Source organism: Copadichromis virginalis, linkage group LG17 (genome assembly GCF_057382275.1).
Source record: "Copadichromis virginalis isolate Kocher_CV1m ecotype Utaka linkage group LG17, C_Virginalis_male_GT1.1, whole genome shotgun sequence".
Lineage (NCBI taxonomy): Eukaryota > Metazoa > Chordata > Actinopteri > Cichliformes > Cichlidae > Copadichromis > Copadichromis virginalis.
This window is the reverse complement of record NC_140634.1, coordinates 31,010,013-31,036,536: the sequence shown is the minus strand read 5'-3', so window position 1 is coordinate 31,036,536 and position 26,524 is coordinate 31,010,013. Positions and strand designations below refer to the sequence as shown.

Sequence of the window (26,524 nt, the reverse complement as noted above, 5' to 3'; positions counted from 1 at the left end):
GACCACTCGTTTTGGCAGACAATTTCTTCAATAGTGTTGAGGTTGGGGGCTTTGGCAAAGCATCTTAATATTAGCCCGCTTTATCCATTCCAAAACCAGTTTCGATTTGTGTTTGGGGTCATTGTTCTGTGGGAGCACCCAGCTGTGTCGAAGTTTCAACAGTCTAGCTGTTGACTTGGGGTGAAGTTGGAGAATTTGGGGCGAGTCCTCTTTTATTTTTTCATCCGCTTTTTGCAATGTACCACTGGCAGCAAAACAGCCCCAGATCATGATGCTACAACCACCATACATGGCGTATGGTGCAGTGTTGTTAGGTTTGAAAGCCTCACCTTGAAAAACTTTGTCAGGTCTGACCGTAAAACCTTTCCTCAGAGGGCATTTGGCTCGTCCATGTGGGTAGCTGTGAATTTCAGTGGTGCCTGAAGGTGTTGATTTTTTTTTATCTTTCTTGGTCGGGATCCTCTCAGTCCATGACAATGTAAAACTGGCTTCACTATGGACAATGATGCTGGTGGTTCAGCATTTTCCAGTTCATGGCAGGCTTAAGCTTTGGTGGTTCCTGGACTGTTCCTGAACATCCTAACCAGTTTTCTTTCAAATGAGGCTGACAGTTCGGGTCTTTTTCCAGACTTGTGCAACGTGGTGACACATCTGAAGAACTTGGAATCTGCAGTTATTTAGAAATGGCGTCCCGCGTTATGAAATCTACAGTACTCCTCCATCAATCTTCACCGAGGTCCTTGGACTTGCTGTCAAACAAATCATTTTTATGCTGGCAAAGAGAAACTACCAGTTGCAGTCAATCATAATCATTAATGAGAGGTTAATAGGCCTTGGCCTTGTCAAATTAAAAGACATTGTAGAGGTTTCAGCACCACTTATTAAAAGATTTGACTCATTTTATGGTAATTTTGACCCTTTGTGATTTAGAGAAAATCGAAAATTAATTGTCCAAAACTTGTGCATCCAATTCTTGTTTTTGAAATTGTACGCTGTACAATTATTCCACCACAGAAAAATCACATTCATACCTATGATGAGTATGCGGGAATTTCCGATACACAATTTCATATATTATAATTACAACGTATCAAAAACTGGACCCAACAGTGACCGTTATTGTTTTGTTTATGATTATCACTAATGCATTCACATTTAACTTTGTATTATTGTAGGGTCTTTGTCTTACAATATAAAGAGTTTTTGTGATTTGGCGCAACATTTAACTGCATTTTAATTATTCAAGGCCGACTTAATATCACAAGTGATTTCCCATGCCTTCTAATGACTTACGACTGAAGCCAGAAGAGAAAAATCTGCAGATATGACATGAGAATTTTACCATCCATGGGTCAAACTCATAGTAACTACAGCTATTGGAAAAACGTCAAGTACGATTAAAGATTTACATGTTTTATGAACACGTAAAGCACAAATGCCTGAAATTCTCTTTGGTTGCTGCCCTCTAAATGCAAGAGGTGTTTATGTAATTTGTTCACAATAAAGATATAGTATGAGCATAAACAAGTTTATTGCATTCAATAGGCAAAAAAGACTGTGATTTTTCTGCTACTTCTATCTGAAGGTCAGAAGTCCTGCAGAGCTGCAGAACATTGAGCCTGTAGATGCCCGCAGGGATTCAAGGGTTTTCTCAATGAGGCTTTTGCAATGCAGATGTCTGGATATACAGCGAGTTCAAACACCAGTTGAACAGTTGAGGAATAGTCTTCTTTATAAACAATGCTGCCAACTAACAACTAATATTCTACGCACTATATAATTAATCCATTTCCACAATAAACACACAGCCAGATTAGATTTTACTGAATGTGTTTAATGAAGGGTTTGCAGTGATTTATCACCTAGCACACCTACTCTGTCTACTGTGCCATGACAGAAACTGTATTTTCAAATGAAGCCTCTCCTATTCCACGCACAGCTTTAAGCCCCCGCTGTTTTCTTTGGAAAACAACAAGAAGAACAAGCTGGAACAAATATATAATATTTACCAACTTTTGTGCAGACGCTCAACAAAGAAAGCAGCAAGAGAAAGAACTGAAATTCAGCCACAGCCGCACGTGATGACGAAACTACCTGCTTCGCTTACTATACCAGCGCCGCTCTCGCCTTCTTTCTGTCATCCCGAGTGCTCTTCATGTCTCTGTTCCCTTTCCAAAACACACACATGTGCACGTACACAATCACACACGTGTGCGGCAACAGACTGCTGCGGGGAAATCTGCTGCTTATATCATCCTCTCTCACTCTCACACACACATACACCCCTGGGGGAAGTTCAGCGGGACTTGGAAGCAGCTGAGATGGGCCCTGGGCTTTATATCTGTCTCTTTGTTTTTTCGGTGTACATGTGTGGTTGCATGTAAAATGGCCTGTGGAAACTCATTCTCTTCTATTCTGTTTTCCACCCTTCATCACCCCTCTCTCTCTCTGTGCTGTCCCCCTTTCCCTGTCTGTCGCCCTCCTCCGTCACACTTGCGCTCCCCTCTCTTCCTTCATCTGCTCCATCCCTCCTCTTCCCAGCTCTGTCCACCCCGCCACCACCCCCACCCCCTTTCCTTGTCTCCATCCATCCTTCTGTCAGCTGGCAGAAGATGAGTCATGCCTCTAGCTGGGAGGCTAAAACTCTCTCTCCCTCTTTCTCTAAATATATCTTCTCTACACTTCTCCATCGCAGTCTTTCTGTCTCCTTTTCCCTCGTTCTCACACATCTCTCTGCCCTGTATCACCATCTGTTTCTCTGCATCCTTCTGCTTTGTTCTGTTACTCCACTACGAAGCCCGTGCCTCCTTCATCTCTCAATATCTCTCACGCGTTTCTGTTTCTCTCTCTCAGTCTGAAAGTCAGATTGCCGTCTTTGTTCTTATCTGTCCCTCTCTCCAATCAGATGTGCAGAAAGGCGTCCATAAGAAGTCGCTCTCACGTTCCCTTTTCTTTAATGTCACGAACACCAACACTTTCTTTTTACTCTTTACTGTTCTTCATTTAACATGTCCATAAAGTGTGTCTCGGTACTGTATATCTGCTGCTCTGTGTTACCACATGAGCAATTTTTGTTAGCCTTGATTGCATATCTATTTCTATAAATATATATATAGGACAACTATTTCTTGTATGTCAACATACTTGGACAGTAGAGTTGGTTCAGCTAAAGGCAAATCAAGTTAAAGTATATGGTTTTGTATTACTTTGCCAAAAACAAAGCCATTTAAAATATTGCAAACAAGTGCACAATAACTGGGTCTGAGAATTAAAGCCGACAGAGGAAGTACCAAAAACCACAGTTGCCTAAAATGGCTAATTGTGAATGGCTCCAAATGTGGGTCAATACTTGTATCGCCCCATTTCAAATGCCCAAATTTACAATTTGCATAACCAGCTGTCTATGAAAGTCTTTACAGCTGATGTGCCTCTTTACGGGGGTCAATTTTTATGCCATTCACCCAATTAAATTGTATCAAGGCATAACGTGTGGCAGCTTGGACTGACAAATGGGTGCAGACTAAAGGGACTTTGGTGGTTGGTCTACACATTGTACTTGCTAGCTGTCATCAACAGCTACCCAGAATTAAAATAAATAGGAAGTGGCAACTGCAGCTGCTATCGTGTTTTTCATGCAGTTTTAAAAAAAAGAAATCGCTACTGTTTTTTCGCACTTCTCTTTATGTGGTGGACTCTGCTGTCGCTCCTTTTCCTGTTCAAGCCCATTTTGTAGCCAGTCAGCATTTAACCTAACTGCAGTGTCATCTCCGTCCAACTATGTGCTTTTCTTTGCACAGAAGCACATATGCATAGGCAACCTACCAATAATCCTGTTCCAGGTTGATTAGCTGTCTGTTAGGTACCACCTAAGTGAACTGGACTTCATTCATGTTTGTGCCAATGGTGACCACAAACAACCATTTTTAATGAGAGTATGACACAAATGCTATGATTTGCTGTTATTTTCTGCTCTGTTTTGTGTCTGTGTGATGCATACAGCTTATGGATTCACCTTGCTTATCGTATTAGCAAGCAATACGTGATAAACACTTCGATCTGATTCAAACGACACAAACAGACACTTTAGTCAAACTCAGTCCTTCAAAGCTGTACTCCGCAAACAAGGGGTGACATCAGGATGATTAAATTCATCTTCTAAAGCAGCTGCTTGTTAACGCAAATATTTAATCAGCCAAACACATGTCAGCAACTCAATGCTTTTAGGCATGTAGACATGGTCAAGACAACTTTGGGAAGTTCAAACCGAGCATGAAAAAGGGGAAGAAAGGTGATTTATGTGACTTTGAACGTGACATGGCTGTTGGTGCCAAACAGGCTGGTCTGACTTTTTCAGATTTGCTGATCTTTTGGGGTTTTCCCCACACAAACATGTCTTCGGTTTACAGAGAATGGTCGGAAGAAGAGAAAATATCCAGTGTGCAGCAGTTCTCTGAGCAAAAGTGCGTTGTTGATGTCAGAGGTCAGAGGAGAATGGCCAGACCAGAGCTTTGAACCACTTCAACCAGAAGCATCTTTGAACACAAAACACCTTATGACCCCACCATCTGAATGATGATGGGGTCATAACTTGGTGTAAACAACATGAAAGCATGGCTTCATCCTGCCTTGTATCAGCAATTTATGGTGTTGCTGGTAGTGTAATGGTATGGAGGAAATCTCAATCCAATGTGCAATTAACAAATCAGCAGAAACTGTGTGATGCTGTCATGTCAATCTGAAGTCAAAAGCTCTCTGAGAAATGTTTACATACCTTGTCAAATTTATGGTAAATGGCCTGTGTCTGTATAGCGCTTTACACTACATTCAGTCATCCACCCACTGGTGATGGCAAGCTACATTGTACCCACAGCCACCCTGGGGCGCACTGACAGAGGCGAGGCTGCCAGACACTGGCGCCACCGGGCCCTCTGACCACCACCAGTAGGCAACGGGTGAAATGTCTTGCCCAAGAACACAACGACTAAGACTGTCGGAGCCAGGGCTCAAACCGGCAACCTTCCGATTATAAGACAAACTGCCAACTCTTGAGCCATGATCGTCCCACGATCGAATCTATGTCACAAAGAAAAAAGGTTAATTTGTTGCTCGGATTTAAATCAACTCTGTTAAGAGTAAAATGGCATTGTGTTTTCTTGGAGTGTGAGTGCAAGTGGCGCAACTGAGAAAATTCTTGTTGGCACTGGACAGGAAACCTGGGAGAGGCTGAATCCCTGATCAGAAAGCCCAGGGAGAAGCCACTGAGGCTGGGCCAGATCCCCAGATTCCCTGTGCCCTGGAGTTCAAAACTACACTGGTCTCCTAATCCCCTCCCTGGAGAAATTAACACACAAACAAATACGCACACACAGCAGATGTGCACACATACAGAAATTCATGAGCATGGTCATGTAGAGAAAAACAAACACTCTGACACAAACACATTTTTGCTCTCTGCCTCACTCACCCTTATACACATGCTTCAAATGAATGTCAAAAGCAACTTCTCCACCCTCTGGGACGGAGAACTGAATGTCTTTGTGACACGGAAGAGCTCTATATGCACTCACACATATCAGAGTAACACCAATAAGAAATTGGCCCATAGAAAGTTATAGTAAGACACACAGACACGGTGTGGGTCAGAACAACTTTCACATGCTCATCAGGGGATGAAACAGCGGAAGTCTCGGCTGGTCTGGCCTGATTTAATGCTCGTCTCCGAATTGATTCATATGGCCTGTAAATCCCTGGGAAGCCTTCTTCTGTGTCAGGTCAGAACACACGCAGTCCTGTTGCCATCACTTGGGAGGACATTCAGTTGACTTACATTCATTTCTCAGGGCTGTACTTTGACCCAAACCACAATTTCTATATGCTTAGCAGAAGTTGTACCCTCGCCTTAAAATAAACCTAGTATACTCTCACAAAGTTGACAGCCTTCCAATTTCAACTCTTTCAACATTTTTTTATGCTTCAGAATCATCTTAAAATAGATTCAATTCATGTTTTATTTTTAATTTTTTGTGTTACTAATCTGCATAAAACAATTTTGGGGCGTTTTGTTAATTTACTGATAATAACAGTCTGATATAATCCTTTTATATATTACTCAAGGTATCTTTTGCAGTTATGAGAGCCTCAAGTCAACCCAGGAGTGATTCGACAAGCGTCACAGATCATGCCTTAGCTTCAGGACCAGACTCTAAATCAGGTCCAGTATCATTAGATTTTTGTGTGTTGTAGTGTTTTTGTGGCAATATGCTCCTCCCCACATGAATGATCCTACCACCACCATGCTTAACTTTAGCGGCGATATTAATGGGGATGCTCAGTGCTGGCTGTTCCCACATAATCTGTTTTGATTTTTGGCTAATATGTTCAATCTTTGTTTGATTAAGGCATAATCAAAAACCTCTGGGAGGCTAACAGCTGGCTGTCATGTGACTTTTTATTGAGGGATGGCCTCCAGTTGGCTACTTTGATGAAGGCCCAGTCGTTGAAGTGTAGCACTGATGGTTGCCCTTGGCTCTCATTGCTAGTACCCATTGGGATCCTGGTTACCTGTTGGCCCAGGATCATTCATTGCATTCATTAATAAGACCTTGAGATGGAGCTGGACACCTTCAGTTTATCGTTCGTTGACAGCATCCAGTTTTGTGGGCCTCCATGTAATTATTTCATGCCTTGGTTTCTACTTTGATGTACACTGTGTAGACAGCTATGTGCATTTTCTAATCATTTCCAGTAAACTCACTTAGTTACAAGTATTTCAAGTAGCACTGAGAGACGTAAGACATACAAAAGCTTAGGTGCAACCATCCATTCATCCATTTTTCTCCCTTGTCTTGATCTCACCTTGGCCTTCTACAATAGAACATCAGCATTGTGATGTTCATATTCTCTCAAAGATGAATTGTGCAGAGGTCGATTACCATTATCATCACAAAGTCCAAGGTTTTCTTCAACTCTCGTTCTCATCATCTGGACGTAATTTTTTGCCATAAACCCATATAAACATGCATACTGGTTGCTGTGGAAACAGCTATCTGTCATTCAATGTTTATAACGAAGACACTGGGACATGTCACTGTAGGCAAATGAGAGAGGAGTCCCTGCAGTTTATAGAAAATTGTATTATTATCTTATTTTTACTTGGGAAGACGTACTTTGCTAAATTTTATTTGAAAAGGATTGTTCAGAGGATTCAAATCTAAGCTGTTCTGTGTACGAGTGGCAAGCGACCAAAATAATGTGAGATTAATAAAATGAACGCAACCTAAATTTGGAATTAAATCTTTTTCGTTATTTAAAATATCTTTGATGTGGGAGCCAGCTGGTGAGTAAAAATCTGTTTGGCAGCACATTTATCAACTGTTGGCGAGTCATCTGTGTCCTGAATATTTTTTATTTTTCTCATTCAAGCGTTGATATTTCAAAGACACGTCTCGGTATGAAAGCTCAAGTATTTTAAGATTTATTTTGGTCTTATGTTTGGTTTTAGATTTTAACTAAGTCCAGTTAGAGTTTTTTTAAGACTACAGCTTGCTTGAGTGACTTTTGCTTTTCTTAAAGAAGTCCCGTGTTTTCCAGAGTGAGTTTCACACCAATTTAACACAAGTCTTAACAGGTAAAAACATTTGAACAAATTCTGGTTAAATTGTTTGAATAGCTCTTGTCTTGCGGGAGGACTCAGGTGATTGTGCTCAGTCTCGTATTTGCTCATTGCTCTGGCATTGGCACTGTATATCCACACCACCGAGAGTAATTTCTAGGATTGAAAATGAACTGTTTTACACTTTCATGGGTCCCGGTACAAACACAGAGACATGGAGAGATCCTGTCAGGCTAATGCATGCACACACACATCCACAGACACAAGCACACACATAAACACACACAACAATATGCAGACTATTCATGCCAAAAGATGACAGAGTGCATTGAGAAAATGCCAAAATGCTGACTACTGAGGGAGAGAGAGCACACGGACTGAAAAATCTCCTATGTCAGACTGCAGAGCTGGCAGAAAAGAAAAGCATTGTTGAAGGGACACACACACACCTAGGCAGCCTGTGTGGTGCAAAAAATTGGAGCAAAGCGGCAGTGCATAACATAGACACACACTCATAGACATGCATGCACACATGCAATCTTTGAGGCATTGTGGTGAGATGGAAGCACAGAAGAGCTGCCAGAGAGGGAGAGAGAGGTAGGAGAAAGTGCACAAAAATGAACAAATAAAAAGAAATTGAGGTAAAGATAGATAGATAGAGATGGATGTAAAAAAGAGCGACTCAGATACACAGAAAATAGGCTTGCAACTCCTGGCATTGACCTCCTGGTGTCTCCACCCTTTTGTGCATCACCCTTTTTGTCTTTTTGCTCTTAATGGCCATGTATATTGTGCCATAACAGAAGGAGTAGAGCTGTGACTGTGCAATAATGAAAGAACATCTGTGGGAAGGAGGCATCCCTAAAACACAAATGCCAAATGGCTGCTGGACCAGAAAGCAGCAGCAATCCCTCAGATCCAAAGCAGAAAAAAGTAACATCACTAAGTCAGACAGCAAGGCGTGAACAGCTGGACAGATGGACAGCATAAAGATCTGATCTGATTATATGATTACCTAGGAGCAGGCAGGTCCCCACAGGGGTACAACTCCTTCAAACACCTAGTTGATAACCTGCCTCTCAGGCATCATAACAGCACAGGAATAATGCTCAGAAGGGCATCAGAAGGAAAAGCAGAGGACAAATCCACCAGCACTATACGACAGAGCAGTCATCCAAGACTCTAGCCAGACTAATCTGAGCACCCCCTGGATTGACTGCAACAAAGCCTCAATGCCCTCGCGGATCCTAGAGTTCTTGACACTTTAACCCTCACTGATAACCTTCAAGAACTCAAGCAGCTGAGGAAAACAACACTGGAAGTTAACTCAAAGGCCATTGCACAACTCACCACCAAGTGTCGCACGTACAAAGGTGATGCTGCTGTTTTGCTGTGTCCCAAACTCCCCTCAGCCAGCTTAAAGAGTGAATATGGAAGCACACTCAAAAATGGAGTGACCATCAGCCACCTCCTACGCATGGATGACATCAACTCACTGTCAGTGCCAAAGCTGGATGAGTGTAGCAAATGTCATCAGGACACTTACAGGACACCTACATGTACCTGAGTATAGTACACACCACAACGGTCTACAACAGTTAAATAGTGTGGTAGTGGTAAGAAGAAGACCTCAGCCTTGAAAATCATTAGATAATCAGCTAGAATAGTAAGCTGGACACAGAAAGAAATACATCATAATGATGTCAAGACAGGAAAACTTCTCACAACACACAGAGGGTTTAACCCTAAGTCCAACACCTCAAGGCTCTATGAGCAATGCGATGAAGCAGAATAAGGAGTGTTAAAACCAAAACCTGGGATGAAATAAGGAACATCTAACCCTAACTACATCAGGAAGATGGCCCTTAGGATAACCTGGTCTGAAAGTGCTTCAGGCAGAAGACATATGGTGATAAAGATGAGGAAAAGCAAATACTTTGAAAGACCAGAGGTGGAAAGAAGTGGCTGATATCAAGAGGTAGTACCGGAGGCTTAAAAAGGACAAGGAGCACACAGAGACTCTGACCATGACAGGGAATGAACAGGTCCCAAGTACCATATCCATGAAGGCAGATGTCTATCACAGTTGACAGGACCCAAGGTTCAGGCTGCATGACGATGCCCCTGAGACACTCCGGTACACAGCAGGATGTAAGATGCAAGCTGGGGCCAGCGTAGACTGAAAAGCTCAACCAAGTGACCGGGATAATGTACAAAAACATCTGTGCCTCATGCGGATTATACGTCTCCAAGTCCCGCTGGAGCACGGCACTAAAAGCAGCTGAGAATAACGGGGCTAAGACCCTGTGGGACTTCAAGTTCAAGACAAGCAGCTGCTGGTTAACCAACCAGATATAGCGGTGGCTGATCAGAAGCAAAAGAGAGCAGTTGTGATAGATGTGGAAATCCCATCTGACAGTATAACATCAGAAAAAATGAGCACAAGAAGATTAAGAAGTACCTGGGGCTGAAGGAAGCCTAAAGTGATCACCACAATGGAAGAGTGGCTCCAGCAGCATTCCATCCACAACATCAGAGGTCTCTGTCCATTAGAGTGCAGTCCTAGGGACAGCTAAGATACTGTGCAGAACCCTGAAACAAGTTTGCCTCCAGAATTTTTTCATAGGGGTGGCCATATGGGGGCCACTAAAAATATTTAGGTGGCACACCAAAAACAGAACAGTGCAGGGGTTCAGTAGAGGGGAGGGGTTGATGACAGGAAATCTGGAGGGACATACAAAGTGACGTAATACGAAGGGCAAAAACTGTATATTGCAGGAACAAATAACAAGTTAATGTTTCAACTCATTGTAGGATGTCATCCTCTCTCTTGTGATCATGTTTTTTTTGTTGTTTTTTTTAAATTATTACCAACATAGGACAATCTTGCCAGGGGGCCCACTTGGGGACCAGCAAATTTTGGGGGTTGGCCAGTGCCCCACCCCCTAGTGGGGGTCCCTGCTCTGAAGCTCACTGGCCTCTTGTAGAGAACGTGAGCTTAAAGAAGACACACCAGCCCCCATGTGAGAGGGAGATTATTAGAGAGGGAGAGAGAAAGAGAGATGCAAGAAGGGAGCTGGGAGGGAAAGAGGGAAGAGAAGAGCAGAGAAGCTTTGAAGGCAGGTGTAAAACACACACACACACACGCACGCACGCACGCACACACACACACACACACACACACACACACACACACACACACACACGCACGCACGCACACACACACACACACCCATGTTTAAGTACTGTACAGTTGAAGCGAGGAAAGACCTGAAGGAACATAAAAGATTTAAGGTGTACAGTGTACAGCGTGCATATGTGTACACACCCACATGCATCTTAGGGCCATTGAGGTGTTGTTACTGTTTTCTTTCATATGCTGGTGTGCATGCATGCATGCGTGTGTGTGTGTGTGTGTGTGTGTATGTGTGTGTGTGTGTGTGTGTGCGCACACGCATTCTTTATGTTTTGTTTGTGTGCTAAAAAGAAATATAATCTACCGAGTCATGGTAATATCCTTTCAGGAAGGTGTTGCCATTCAGGGATATGTGTTGACACACGCCCATGTAACCTTGGCAACCAGCAATCGCTGTGGGTGCAGAATCACATTGTGGAGGAGAGCAATTATCCAGTTAGAGTCCTCCCCTGAATCATCAAATACAGACACATAAAGTTACACACAAACACATACACAAAAAGACAGACACACACACACGTCTGGTCACATGACGAGTAGAGTCTTGTGTTATAGAACACTTTGAAAGCACACTGTCTCTTTCTCTCTCTCTCTCTCTCTCTCTCTCTCTCACACACACACACACACACTGATTTTTTCAACCTCTATTTTAACATACTGACACTCTTTTCTTCCACTTCCTTTTTCCGTAGTCATTCCTCCCCCCCCACATCTCACTTTTCGTCTTCCTTCTCTTATCCATCTATCCCTCTTCCGCTGCTCTCTCACTCAGTGTGAGTGCTAGCTTGGGCCCAGCGGGTTTTCTAAGAGGGGTATGACACACCACAGCAGCAAGACGACGCACACACACACACACACACACACACACACGCACACAGAGCTGTGATGTGAGGCAGACAGAGGGAGACAGGAAAACAGGAGAAAAAAAAATGCAGTGTGCACACCACACACACACAGAGACACACACACAGACACACAGGCAGGTCATGCAGAGACAGACTCAGCTACTGCTGCTGAGGAGAAAGCCTGTGGCATATAGACCTGCCTCTCAGTTTTTATGTCATTTCTAGACTATTTATTTACGCATCTTTTACCTCATCGCTCTTTCTTTCATGCTACAGATGACGAGAGCGACAAACCAAAGACACTTTTGGTGATGCATATAAAGTTTTTTGAACAAGCCAGTCTGGCTACAGTCTTAAGGTCAATTTTTGGTATGAATACACAGAAACAAGTTCAAAATCCATGTACGGTTTGGTTTAACTAAACAGATTATGGCTTTCTTCTTTCACCCCTGTTGATTTCCGGGAGGTTTGTCCAGCAGACCAGAGCTGGCCACAGTTTAGCCACATTTAACTGAGAGCTGGTGTTAATAATCTCCCACCATGTTTAGATCTCAAGGTGTTTGCTGTATCATTATATGGCTTGGTATTCATGTCAGGTTTGCTATTTTGAAAATGCATGACACACTCTGTGCCCGGATACCAAGGACGTAGGTGTTGGCAGCCACAGGGGACAGTGCAGTTAACTGCTTTGTTTTTGCCCTTGATGAAGTTACAGAATATAAGCTAAAAGCAGAGTGGGACATACTAGGTGCTTTGCATTTATAAATACAGCCTTTATGTTTCTTTGATGTGTTTTAAAAAGCTCAAATCGATGTTTGAACCAAATACTACTATGTTATCTATACTTGGCTACTTGCAAATAGTAGTAATAATATTCACACTGTATATTTTAAAGCCTAGAAGCGGTCTTCAATATAAGCCATGGTGTCGCAGTCATGGTGTAGTAAGACAAAATTAAAGAAGTCCTTTTAATTTTTGCTTTTATTTTTCTTTTTTTTCTTTTCTTTTTTAATTATTATCTTTTTTTTTTTTCTTTTTTTTTTACAGAGGAGTCTCCCCCTGCAGCCCATTAGAAGGACTACATATTAAAGCCTTTTTGACATTGGCTGCACCTCATACTGCTGATTTAGACTTTTACCCACACCGGTTATGATGTAACCTATCTGAGGGGCCGTAGCCATTATTCATGCCTGTGCATGGTGTTAATTACCTTGTGCACTGCTAACCACAATAGAAAAGAAATAAAATCCTGGGACTTTGTTGTTTTTCTCTCCTGCCTCCCCACTCTTCGTTGTGATCACGTGTTTTTCTTGGTTTTTTTGTTTAGCTAATTTTGTCAATCTCTCACATCTGTCAGTCCTATGCCTCTATAATTATTATTCCTTGTTTTGAGGTGATAATCGTTTTTCTTTCACTGTGAAAAAGTAGCCGTCAATGCATAGGAGGAATCAGGCCAATCACGATAGCTGTGATCTGCGCTGATGTGATGTGCGCATCAGGTTCCAGCATAGAGTTTCAGACGGTTTTGCAGTTACAGTGTACCAAAAGAGCATATTTAAAACAGAAACCTAAATCCCCTGTTAGTCCCACACTTTTTTTTTTTTTACGCAGTTTATGACTCTGCACTGTTCCTAACCAGAACTTTGCAGATGGATCTGCTAATTTTTGTTTTTGTTTTTTTTTAGCTTTGCCTCTGGGAAAAGGCAGAATTAATAGATGACAAAGAACTTATTTGTAGCAACCAAGGGATAAAAACAATTAAAACTGTCCACTGTGCTTCTCATCAACACTTCTTTCATGTATTTTGTGTTTCTTCCTCTGCTGAGTGAATTTCCCAGTGGTTGTTCCCTTTACTCTTAAAGCCAGCAATCAGTATTTAACCTACACATAGTATCATTGCCCAAAGGTGACTTGCAGTTGAGTTGTTGCAGGCAAGCATGACTCTGTACTGGCTGGATCCCCATAATACTTCTGTGTTCACACTGGAGGCACGAGTGTTTTCCAGCCTGAGATAGATATTTTGATGAATGTTTATACTTTATGAGGCACACACAGTTACAAGCAAAACTCACAGAGAGCACCTTGTTGTGGAGTGGGTTTAAACTGTCGGGCTAGTATGAGCAATTCTTCGTGCTAAATTATAAACACTGTCATAACACATCTTGTATACGTGCTCATTCTAATTCATGTTGGTAATGTTTTAACGCTATAATTCATGGCAATAATTTGGAAGAATTGTGAAGAGAAGCAGAAAGAGAAAGTAGTGAAACAATGTGTGCATACAGTACAATTTCAGAGAGACAGAACAGACAGTAACACAAATTAGACTGCGTACTGGAAAACATTTGTTTGATGTTGTTAACGTAGAGTAGGGCATATTAGTCCCAGCTCAGCTGAGCTGAGACTAATATAAGTCATTTGAGAGTTTTACATGGAACAAAGACAGTGAATTTTATTTTCTATGTCTTTCAGTGCAGATGCATATAAAAGGATATGGGGAACATGGTCATGCAAAATTATTAAAGAGATCAACAGCCCTTTCAGTAACATTTGGGCTTTGCATTAAGACGAATCTGAACATCCATCATGAGGAAGGAGAACAAGAGAATAAGAGGGAGAAGTGGGAGAAAGGAGAGTTGCCGTCAGTTGTGCATGGCTGCTTTTTTTTTTCCACGTAAAAGCGGCGTTTTCTGCAGCCCCTCTCCCTCTGTCTTATCTGCACCTGATCACTGTTGCCTCTCTCCTATCGCTTTGCCTCTATGTTTCTCATCAGCTCTTCCTCTCTCTTTGCTATCTCGTAGCCACTCTGCCACACTCCACGGGCTACAGCAAACGGCTCCCCTGTCGTTTTATCGCACATACACGCACGCATGCACACAAACGCGCACACAAAGAAGCTCGTGCGTGCATGTGTGTGTGCTTGAGAAGATGCGAACATTTAAAAACAATCGTGTTTACATGACGAAGGCTACAGAATCACATAGATATCCTGTAATGTGTATGCATATAGCAACTGACAACCTCTGCTGCTGAAAAAATTAAGCCATGCAAAAAAATAGAGTTTCTTATAAGACTGCCTACAAAAAAGTTTTAGTTTCATTAGATAATTTAGAAATCAATAATAATAACTGAGACGAGTGGTCTTGTTTATAACTAACCCTTTTCAATTTGATTAAGACTTAAAGTAAAAGGCTTAGCTGTAGTCAGCATCAGTCTGCTCTCTAATTTAATTGAATAATGGCAAATAATATGACTTGCTGTGAGGTATAGTCCATCTGAGAGGTTTGTGCTCCAAACTTCTGAGCACAAACTTCAAGTATTTTATTAGTGTTGCACTAATAAAAGATATCTGTATCTGTGCCGTGCAGTTTATGAAGACGGCTTGCTAACAAAATTTCCTAGCTTTTTCTTCTTCCAGCTTATCACTTTAGAGGTTGTTACAACTGTCTATCTGCCTTCATTTTACCCTATCCCTAACATCGTCCTGTCACATCTCAGTCACACCAACCCTTTGCATGTCCTCCTTCACTACATCTTGAATCTAAGTCTTCCTCTTTTTTCTGACCTGGCAGCTCCATCTTCGACATCCTTTGCCTAGTAAATCCACCATCTGGATATCTCCCAATCATCTCACCCCCTAACTTTGTCTTCAAACTACTCGATTTGAGCTGCCCCTCTGATGTACTAATTTCTTATCCTTTCAATCCTGGTCACTCCCAATAAACATTTTACAATGTTCAGCTCCACCTCCTGTCTCTTTGTCAGTGCTACCATCTCCAAATCATATCAAAGTAGGTCTCTCTACCATCGTATAAACCTTCCCTTTCACTCTTGCTGCTCTCCTTCTCTTACAAATCAAATCTCATCTCCACTCTCTTCTCCTCCTCCCTTGAGCATTGCCTCTTGCTACGGATGGTTGAACCCAGGTATTTAAACTTATCTACTTTTACTACCTTTGCTCCTTGAAGTTTCACTGTTACACCTCTGTCCCTCTCATTCACACAGATGTATTCTGTCTTGCTTCTACTGACTTTCACTCCAGAGCATGCCTTCACCTCTCCAGGCTCTCTTGCACCTGCTCCCTGCTCTCACTACAGATCACAGATCACCTGCAAACATCATAGTTCACAGTGACTGCTGCCTAACCTCATCTGTCAGCATGTTGTTGGCATGTTGTTGGAAAATACTGACAGCGCATGGACGGATAGCCCAACAGATGCCACCACTGTCTCACCATCCTCATACATGTCCTGCACCACATCACATCAATAGTGTTCTTTCTCGGCATGAAGCCATGCTGCTCACTGATCATAACCTCTCTTCTTAACCTAGCTTCAAAAACTCTTTCCCATATCTTCATGGTATGTCTCATCAGTTTCAACCCTCTGTAAGAAAAAGTTTGCAAACATTAGTTGATAATTTAGCACTACACCCACGATGGTCACTTTGCAGCAACAAAATTACACTGCTGCTTTGAGATGCATCCAGAAAATGTCACATCTTTTAATTTCAGTCTACACATACACATATAGACACAGCTGCCTTAGCAGTGGAGGATATGGAACACTAGCATTCCTGCTACTAAACTAAGGCAATAAAAGTTATAGTTTTGCCAGCCATATCTTATCATCATTACACAGTCCCTGCAATCATCCACTAGTCCCCTTAGTCTTAACCACTAAACCTGCCAGGGTCATGGGGGATGGAAGCTATAACACTTGGTGAGAGGCAGGGTATACTGTGATCAGGTCAACAGTCCAGCACAGGGCTAATACAGAGAGACAGAGAACCATGCACACTAATTTAGAATTACCAGTTAAGTTAACATGCATGAAACCACAGAAACTACAAACTACACACAGATTCCCCAACTGAGCAGTTAAGCAAATTCATAACCAATAACGCTCTGGAAAATACTGACAGCGCATGGACGGACAGCCCAACAGATGCCAGACAAATCATGTACAAAGCAAGAAATATCCACAAATCTATCACACTGTAATATATTCACATGCACGCCGCTCCAAGTGAGCGGCTGCAGCACAACGGCTTGCCTTTCTCTTTCGTGCTGTGTGCATGCAGAAAGAGTAAAAGTTTCAGACGAACACTCTGAAACTTTCTTGCAATTCCCTACGGCTTTTTGATTCATCCAAATTGTTAGCACTTTGTTGCAGTTAGTAGATTTTGAAGATGCGCTCATGAGGACTGACTCTCAGATTTAAGACTGTTCAGGAAGGTTCACTTATCCAAATCATGTTTGAATTTGTTCGTTGGCTATTTCATTTACAGAAATCTTTTTTTAAGATGTCATATGGGCTACACAATATATTTCTATACTGAAATATCCATTTTTCCCCTAATAATCATTCCCTATCCTTATCGACTTGTCTACATAGGTTTCAGATGCATTCTTGGTTTATGAAACATCCTAAATCTAACTAAATTAGACTAGTGCAGGTGATGGTTTCTTGACTTAGGCAACAAAGGTAAATTTTAAAATGTACCTTTATTGCTATAATTGGTCATTATTATGGTTTGATACACTGAATAAGCAACATTAGAAAACATCTATATATAGCAATCTATTACTGAAACTCACACACACTGATTGATATATTCTCAGTGCCATCAGCTGAGACTAAAATAAGTCTTTGATTATTCAACTATCAAAACATAACCAATGCCAGATGTGAGACAACAGCTTCAAAGTTTGCTTCTTTATGAGAGACACATGAGAGAAAGAAAGCCTTTGACATTTTATTTGCTTTACACTTTATAGAATATTTTATTACCATAGTAATCTATGCTCCAACTTTAATGTATGTATCTTGTACATTTGTATATCATGAGCCTATTAGTTGTAAAAAGTGGCTGTAGAACAGCAACCTTATATGTGTGTGTGTGTGTGTGTGTGTGTGTGTGTGTGTGTGTGTGTGTGTGTGTGTGTGTGTGTGTGTGTGTGTGTGTGCCTGTGTAGTGAAGGGAGTGACCCACACACACTGACACAACCTCTGATGTGGTCTTAAGGCTTTGGCAACTTTCTGCCAAATACCAAGCCAATAAAGCATGTTCAAATTAATTAAAAGGGATTTTACTCACGGGTTGTACATTGTTTTCAGCGTTATTTAAACTATTCTTTAAACTCAGTTTTGTTTTATTGGAGCCACAGTTATTCTTCCCAGTATTTGACTGATGACATGTTGATTGATCGTCTCTGGAAAAGTACGTTTATTTTCTGGTTTTGCAATAAAGTAAAGTGTTGGAGGAGAGTGGACGGAGAGGGGCTGTTTACAAAAAAAGACAATGAACGCGGCTGGCAGCTGTAGAAGCGCTCTAGTTACAACACCAACAACAATAACAACAAATTCAGAATAAAAATACTAAACGTTCATGCCAAGTAAGCGGACTGAAAGGAGCTTCTCCACTTGGCTTCCCTGTGTTTCCCGTGTGGTCCGCTCAAAGGGTTAAAGCCCAAAGTGAACTGAATTGTAAGAAGTTGGTTTCCAAGGGAAACTGTTCGCACCGTTCCAGCTGAGGCGGGACAAACCAACTGTGTGACACGGAGGGGGTAGGGGTGGGTCGATAAAATAGCGAATTAATTTCAAGCTACATCTGCTATTAAATCATTGTAAGAACGTTTCGGTGTAACGACGTGCTATTAAAACGCCCGTAGTAACGGTGGTTGTCGTTAAATACATTTTAAAGAGACGAGGGTGATATTATTACTTCCCTCCACCCCTTCGGTACAGCTAGAGTGCTGGGGTCCCTGCCAAGTCGGTTTGAAAAGAGCAGACAAAGGCTTTGAGCCCAGGACGCCCCTCTCTCTCTCTCTCTCTCGCTCTGCCTATAAAGCCGCTCCAACTCTATCTTTTTTGCTTTTCTACCATGGGGTCGCTTCTTAATACGTGTCGGTAAGCGAGTTGGTTTTGTTTTTACTTTCTTAATCTGAAATGTATGACCGTCTGGATCCTCGCACGGCGGAGAGAGGAAGGCTTTTTGTAGGTATAATACAAGGAAGCGTCGTCTGAGAGAGGGAGCGAGAGGGGGAAGGATTGACGCTTTTCCTCCTCTCCTCCTCCTTCTTCCTTTCGCCCCCTCTCCTCCTCTTTTTGGCGGAGAGAGGGGTTGAGGCAGGAATAAACGCTCTTTTTTGTTGTTTTTTCCCCCTTTTTTCTTTTTTAATACATTTGAATCCTACTGCGCAACCAGACCGGATCACGTGGCACTGGAGGGAGTTTGATCGATTTTGCACAGTTCAGTGTGAGAAAAAGAGAGAAACACACAACTCCAATTTCTTCTTCTTTTTTTACTTCTGTGGATAGCTGGGACTGTTGATACTTTTGCATTTTGTGCGAGAGGAGGGTGTGATTGAGTTAAGTCTTCTGTTTTTCTTTTAAGCCTTGGAGGTGTGGAGTATTAATTTTTATATGCCTGGGTTTTGAAAAACAATGGAGACGCACATTTCGTGCCTCTTCCCAGAAATTTTGGCAATGATTTTCAGTTATCTGGACGTGAGGGACAAAGGCAGGGTAGCCCAAGTGTGCATCGCTTGGAGGGACGCATCCTACCACAAGTCAGTGTGGAGGGGGGTGGAAGCCAAGCTGCACCTCCGCAGGGCGAATCCCTCCTTATTCCCCAGCCTCCAGGCCAGGGGCATCCGGAGGGTCCAGATCCTGTCTCTGCGCCGCAGCCTGAGCTATGTCATCCAGGGAATGCCAAACATCGAGTCCCTCAATCTGTCCGGCTGCTACAACCTCACGGATAACGGGCTGGGCCATGCGTTCGTGCAGGAGATCCCATCACTTCGGGTTTTGAACCTAAGTCTGTGCAAGCAGATAACAGACTCTAGTCTAGGGAGGATTGCTCAGTATCTGAAGAACCTGGAGGTGCTGGAGCTTGGTGGCTGCAGCAACATTACCAACACTGGGCTTCTGTTGATAGCCTGGGGCCTCCACAGACTCAAGAGCCTCAATCTGAGGTCCTGCAGACATGTCTCAGATGTGGGGATTGGACATTTGGCGGGCATGACCCGTAGTGCAGCAGAGGGCTGCTTGAACTTGGAGTACCTGACCCTCCAAGACTGTCAGAAACTGACAGACCTGTCACTCAAACACATTTCCAAGGGGCTGACCAAGCTCCGGGTACTGAACCTGAGCTTCTGTGGGGGGATCTCAGACGCAGGGATGATCCACCTCTCACATATGACTTCCCTGTGGAGCCTCAACCTACGCTCCTGTGACAACATAAGCGACACGGGGACAATGCACCTTGCTATGGGCACCCTAAGACTCTCTGGGCTTGATGTTTCGTTCTGTGACAAGATAGGAGACCAGACTCTGGCGTACATCGCTCAGGGGTTGTACCAGCTCAAGTCCCTGTCTCTGTGCTCGTGTCACATCTCCGACGACGGGATAAACCGGATGGTGAGGCAGATGCACGAGCTGAGGACCCTTAACATTGGACAGTGTGTGCGCATCACGGACAAAGGGCTGGAGCTCATAGCGGACCACCTCACCCAGCTGGTGGGCATCGACCTGTATGGATGTACCAAGATCACCAAGAGGGGACTGGAGAGGATCACACAGCTCCCCTGCCTTAAAGTGTTGAACCTGGGACTCTGGCAGATGACAGAGAGTGAGAAAGTGAGGTGATTGGAAATGCTTGGTTTTTTGTTTTTGTTTTGGGAGTGTGTGTTATTTTTCTTTTTTGGATGGAGACAGAGTGGGGAAAGGGAGGGATGTGTGGGCAGAGGAGTTTCTTTTCTTATTTAAAAAGAGAGAAATCCTTCCTTTTTTTCCCCCTTCTGTGTAAAGTGTGCTTCTCCCATGTGACCAGGATGTATGCTCAAAATGTTTTATTTTTCTTTCTGTTGGCCTTGCAGGACTGAAATCAGTGTTTGACTCCAATATTCAGCCTGGCAGAAAGCAATTCAAAACTTCTGTCATGAGCTCACGAAAATCCGTGTTAAACGCAATGTTTTGGTCTCAAATCGAGTTTTAAGACCTCACAAAAACTGGACTTGGGACTAGAATAACTTCAGCTTGTTTGCCAGATTTTGTTTCCAATCAGGTGTCGTTTTCCCTAATGGAAGAATCGGCTTCTCTTCCTGACACTTGCTTCCAGAAAATTCTGGATGCGAAAACTTGCATCCATCCTTAAAAGTCAAAAACAGAGGTTTTAAAACTTTACTGTGGGACTTTTATTTTTGCAGTGAGTCTGAGGCATTTACGACTAATCTCCGCTACAGCCATCACGCCTAAAAAAAAAAAAAAAACCAACAAAAAAAACCCAACACAGACACACAAAAAACATTTGGCTACCTCGTATGTGGTTATTTTCAAAGGGTGTATACTGTTAAGAAGGAAAGAGAGACTGGGAGAAAATGTGCCTAAAGGGACTTGTGTCTGCCCCCTCCCCCATCCCTCCATCGCCTCTCTCTACCCTCCCTCCCTCTTCCCTGAGCAGAGCTAGAGAAAGGAGACCAGGACACAATCTAACTACCTTTGTTAATTTACCCCCATAAACAAGAGCAATTTCCCAGAGAGAGCCACGAGAGGGGGAAAGGGGAAGGCGGGCTGTCAGATCCAGTCAGAGAGTGAGAGGACGTCGCTTTATGCAAAATACATTAAAAACCTGCTTGAGTGCAAGAGCTTTTTATATTGTTAAAATTTTCCTATTTTTTTTTTTTTTTTAAAGGGATAAAGTCCAACTTTACACCCTTTTAGAGATGCATTGCATTCAAGCTTTGATCAATATAAAGGAGATGCGATTGCAAGCCTATACCTGTAGTGATTCTATAACGATAGATGCATGTTAAAGGTATGATCAGACCGTCATTAAAAACCCAGTGTATGTCCTTACAGGATTATTAGGCTGTAGGTATTTTTGTTGTGAAAGGGATGCTGGTGGAGATAAATGTCAAGTGAATGTTGCTCAGAGCGTCGTACTTCAAATTGAAGTGATTTCTATATCTTAGCCTTTATTCGTGGAAACAAATCAGGGTTCGTGGCTTTTCTTTTCCCACGTTTATACCGACACATTCATATTCACGTTGCTCTCACCGGTATATAGAGAGAGGAGGAGGAGTTTTTTTTATTTTTTTTATACCCTCTTCTTTTTCCTACCATCTCTCACCCTTCTCCCCCTGAATAAAAATACCCCAAATCCATTTTGAGACATGCTTAGAATAAGGAGTAATCGATTATTTTTCTTTCTCTCCCTTCCCATCTCTGGTTACAAGCAGACTGCGTCTCTCTCACTCACTCACTCACTCACCCTCTCTCCACCTCGCTATTCCCCATCTCACTCTCTCTCTCTCTCACACACACACGCATTTAGGCTGTACACACATGCACACGCGCGCACGCACACCGCCGCCAGTGTGTGCGCGTTTTAATGTAATGCAATGACCTGCTAGAAAATTAATCTACGGATGTGCGTCCTGCTGAAAAAGCTGTGTGTGAGTGAGTGTGCGTGCGTGTGTTTGACAATAAAAAGATGTACTGTATATTATGTGTTTGTAAAGAGAGAAAAAATGCAGAATCCCAAAATTAAATTGTTTTATATTCTTACGGTTAAAACAATTAAAGATATTTATATAATGAACGAACGAGAGCGGTGTGGATTACTTTTGTGTAGGTGTAGCGCTCCATTGTTTTCTGTTTTGTTTTTTTTGGAGGGGGAATATAAAAAAATACCCACAAGGTATTTTAATCTTGTTTTCCATAAAGACAATCACAACTGCTCTGCTCTTGTCCTACAAAGATATATTCCATATTCAGGCGCATTTAAGACAATAAGGTCTCTTATTTTCATACATTACTCCCAATAATCGCCCACGCATCTCTGAGCATTGTCCCTCATCAGTTCTGTCTTGCTTCTCAAAAGGGCTGAAAAAATTTCTCTTGTGTTGTTTTATTATTTATGAGCAGATTCAAAATGGATGCTTGCCGTCTTGATTTGGCTGCCAGGGCCTGTGTAATTAATTATCACCAAGGCGTTTATTGCAGGAAACTGTTCTACCCTGCTGATTTTTTCTAATCATAAACGTCTGTTTTGTTTTCTTTTTTGTCCTCTACAACGCTACCAAAAGGTGTTTAGCTTAACTGAGTTCCAGATGCAACTCTCAGGGTTTTTTTTTTTTTTTGGGGGGGGGTGTATTTGGTGGATTTCCTGGTTTAAATGAAGGGTTTGGGGCATTTAGTCTGGATCCTTTTCGCAGTGTTTTACTTCACATGTGGCAGAGCTGCGTCTGTGCAGCTGCATGTGCGGCGTAATGAGATCTAAAAGTTGGTTAGAGCAGATCTCCCTCTTCTCTGCTTTCCATCAGGACGTGTCCTGTGTGTGAAGTGACACCACACACACACGCACACATAGGGGGTTGCCAGGCCAGTCAGTAGCCATTGTCTCCCTTTAGAAGTTAGAAAGGCAGGTTTGGGTGCTTTTTTTTTTTCTTCTCTTCCTCTCTTTCTCCTCCTCTTGTTCAGTCACGCATACCAGATCCTAGACCAGGCAAGAGACCCCTCTCCCCCTTACTTTGCCCCCCCCCACTTACCACCATGCACACACGCACACACACACAGACTGCTTTTTAGCATTCCACACCATCATTCAAAGCATTTAAGCATTCCCTCTCCCCTGACTCTCTGTCCATGGGGATTTGGGGATAAAGGCCAGCAGAGGGATTGTTGACCACAGGGACAGAGAAAGACAGAAAGAAAGACACACACACACACTCACAGAATGCCAGTGTTTGCTGTTTCTTAAGTTTGCTTTAGCTGGCCTTTGGTCTTGTGCAATAACGCTGCAACCAGTGCACACTGAGATGTGGAAAAAAGAAAGAAAAAAGAGAGACACAGTCTGTGACATTTTGAGCAGCTTTGTCCCAGAAGCATCTCAAACCTGTTTGTCAGCCACAGAATGCTATGAGCTACTGTTGCTGATGTAATTTGACCCTGCATTAGTGTTGCTTTAAATCTACCAGAAAATGTGTGTTTATGTGCTAAATGCCTGAGTTAGATTAGGAGTTCCTACATGCTGCAGCAAGGCGACATGAAGCCATAGGAGTAAAGTAAAAGAGGTGTGACACTGAGATAAAATGTAGCTTGGATGCTGTTTAATGAATAGAAGTGGGAGACGTACAACGCAACTAATTGTTTCTTTATCATTTGACATTTGTGCATGCAGACCTTTACCGAGCAGATACGGAAGAGAAGGTCATATCGTGGGTTTCTACAGAAAGGTCGGCAGGCTGAAGTGTAGACTGACGAAGATGCAATCAGCTACATTCAAATGATAATGCAATACTTTAGTAATCCCTACAGGGAAAATCCCTTTTTGTCCACTACACTCCATAGGGAGGTCAAAGGTCAGACTCTGCTCCTGAGCCCCCCGCTGCTGGGTGCTACTGGGGGACACGAACACAGTGAAGAGCTCTCATGTTTTAACATTATATCTGCTTGCTCCTCACTGTTTTGCTGTAAGTCCCTGGAGGTTGTCCGGAAGAACTAAGAGGCATCGGCCCTTCCTACTTTAAAATATTGAAGGTTTTCTTCTCAATTAAAAACAAAATCTCATCAATAATTTAGGAGAATACAAACATGAATGTTATTGTACAGAATGACTCAATTTGCATTTTGAACAAATAGAGAGAGAGCTGAGTGAGTTTAATGCTGGGTGTTCAGCATTATGTGCTTAGAAGGCATGATATATCACTCTGTGCATAGACTGCAAGTACAAAAAACAGGTTATACAGTAAAGTAACTTGCATGAAGATATCGTGATTTGTGTAAAAACTAAACACGTGAGCTCATTTGCACTGAATGTTCTGAGTGCACACTCTCCTTTAGGACAGTTGCACTTCTCTTTGGTAATAACTGTACAAATGCACAGCAGGAAAAGCCGTCCCTCTTCCTGCAGTTTTGGTTCGTTTTTTGCACATGACACGTGCATCATTTATAATCCATCTTAAAAAGCAGTGAACAGTTTGGCTCCTGCCTGATCCTATACTATAGGACATATAGGGTCACAAGAATGTTAGCTTTTGGGAGAAGAAGCTTGTCTGCTTCAGTTAAAGTCAATTAAAACTGCATGCTAGCTTACAAATTAAAATAGTTGTAATTTTCACATCCAATCCAAGGTCCTATCTTCTATGGTTGCTTAATGATATAATCTCTCTTTAGCCAGCAAAACCAAATGTCCAGACATGATTGATCCACATGGCTAACAAAGAGGAATTTACAGCTTCAGAATAACATTGAGAGCCACTGCTATGCTTTTAAGCTCTACTTATCCTTGTTGATGAATATCACAAAAGGCTGATCACCTGACTACCACCACTCTCCTCAGGTTTTCACTTTGTCGTGGATCCTAAAGGTTCAGCATTGCGCTCGGGCAAAGCAGCGTGTGCACTGTAGGAAGCTCGGATGAAAAGGACTTCATGTAAAGAACATGTTGTAGCTTCCTCTCAGTGAGATTGTCTCTTCCCCCTCACAGATTCTGCCTGCCTGCCTGCATGACTGACAGCTCCCAAACAAAGTTACTTCAAAAACTTACAGGCACTTAAATCAGACAAAACCAACATTTCTGCTGCATATAGGTCACTGAGAAAACCTTTTCATACTATTCATAGTGCTGTTTTTGCTTTTGAAATCTGTTGTGTGTGTGTGTGTGTGTGTGTGTGTGTGTGTTTGGCCTGCAAGTTGTAAAAGTTGAACTGTGACTTGTCACGTTGCGCTCTGAACCACATTTCCTGTCAGGTGGAGAGGAACGGTGTTATGTATGTGTGCGAGAGTGTTTTACTGCTATCATTAAAGGAATAGTTCGCCATTAAAAGGCGAACTGGGGTTTTTCACAACAAAGCAGCAGGGATATTAGCAGCGGAGTGCTACTGCCCTCCCCCACATGCCTTTGGCTGCAACAGCTTCTGTCTCTCCCGTCTGCTGTGTTGTCTGTCTGTCTTTCTGGCCTGTTTTTAGATCTCTGCCTGTCTGCTGGTCAGCTTTCATCCTCGCCTTTTTTTCTTATTCTTCTTGTCAACTTATTTTGAAGCCTTATTTCCTTCCTGTCTTCTCACCTCTCTACTTCCCATTCTTATCTTACCTTTGTCATTCTCTTTTCACCACCAACTTTATTTCTCTTTTTCCTTTAGTGCTCCTTTCTTATCTTTCTCATTCTTCAGCCCCCCTTACAATTCTCATTTCTTTCCCCACTATCCCTGCCTCCTTCCTCCTCTTTGTGGCACCTGGTGTTGAGGTGTTGCTGAGGTACAGTGGACTGCTCTACCGTCTGCTGTAGAGCTGTCCCCGGGGCCCTCGGGGGCTCAGTGTGTCTATGTGCTTTAGGAAACGTTTTTTTTAAACCAGCAGCTCCAGTCAAGAACATGTACTGCTGCTTCTGATTTAGGCATCCATGCACATACTGTACACACTTTTCAGAACCAGTGTTGGTCAAAAATAGCATTAAAAGAGCAGAGGGGGGATGGTGTGGTTTTACTGTAACTTACTGGTTTTAAAGCTGGCATAGTCAGGGAAGAGGCAGAGAAGCGGAAGAAAAAGCACCTCTGTCCGACAGTCTGCTGTAGTCAGCACCCAACCTGTAGATAGGAACAGCAGCAAGGCAGTAAAGCAGAGAGAGGAAGATAGAAAAGTAGAGAAGTGGTAAAAATTGAGGAGGGGAACGGGGAAAGAAACAGATGAGAAAAAGTTGAGGTTGGTGAGAAAGAGAATGAGAGGGAGAGAGGAATCTGTGAGTCACTGTTTAACTGTGGGCTGCAAGAAGTCGGCTAGCCATGTTAAAATACCGTCTGTGCGCACACAAACACACACGCTCCAACAATATCTGGCGCAACACACACGTGTGCACACACATATT

At 42.6% G+C, this 26,524-nt stretch overlaps 2 protein-coding genes across 2 annotated transcripts in view; one reads left to right on the top strand and one right to left on the bottom strand.

The window, feature by feature from the left end:
- The window catches only part of wnt5b (wingless-type MMTV integration site family, member 5b), a 44,152-nt gene extending 17,909 nt beyond the window's left edge, over positions 1–26,243 (bottom strand). The window contains exon 1 of the mRNA XM_085436043.1: positions 26,157–26,243. Within this exon, the coding sequence (XP_085292169.1) occupies positions 26,157–26,174 (18 nt within the window). The 5' untranslated portion in view covers positions 26,175–26,243. The remainder of the gene's footprint in view (positions 1–26,156) is intronic.
- On the top strand, positions 18,440–22,258 carry fbxl14b (F-box and leucine-rich repeat protein 14b). Its single transcript, XM_085437031.1, has one exon. The coding sequence runs from the start codon at positions 19,102–19,104 to the stop codon at positions 20,302–20,304; it is 1,203 nt and encodes a 400-aa protein (XP_085293157.1). The 5' UTR covers positions 18,440–19,101; the 3' UTR covers positions 20,305–22,258.
- Positions 26,244–26,524: the final 281 nt, after the last annotated feature.

Coding starts and splice junctions, on each gene's coding strand:
- fbxl14b (XM_085437031.1), top strand. CDS start 19,102: ATGGAGACGCACATTTCGTGCCTCTTCCCAGAAATTTTGGCAATGATT.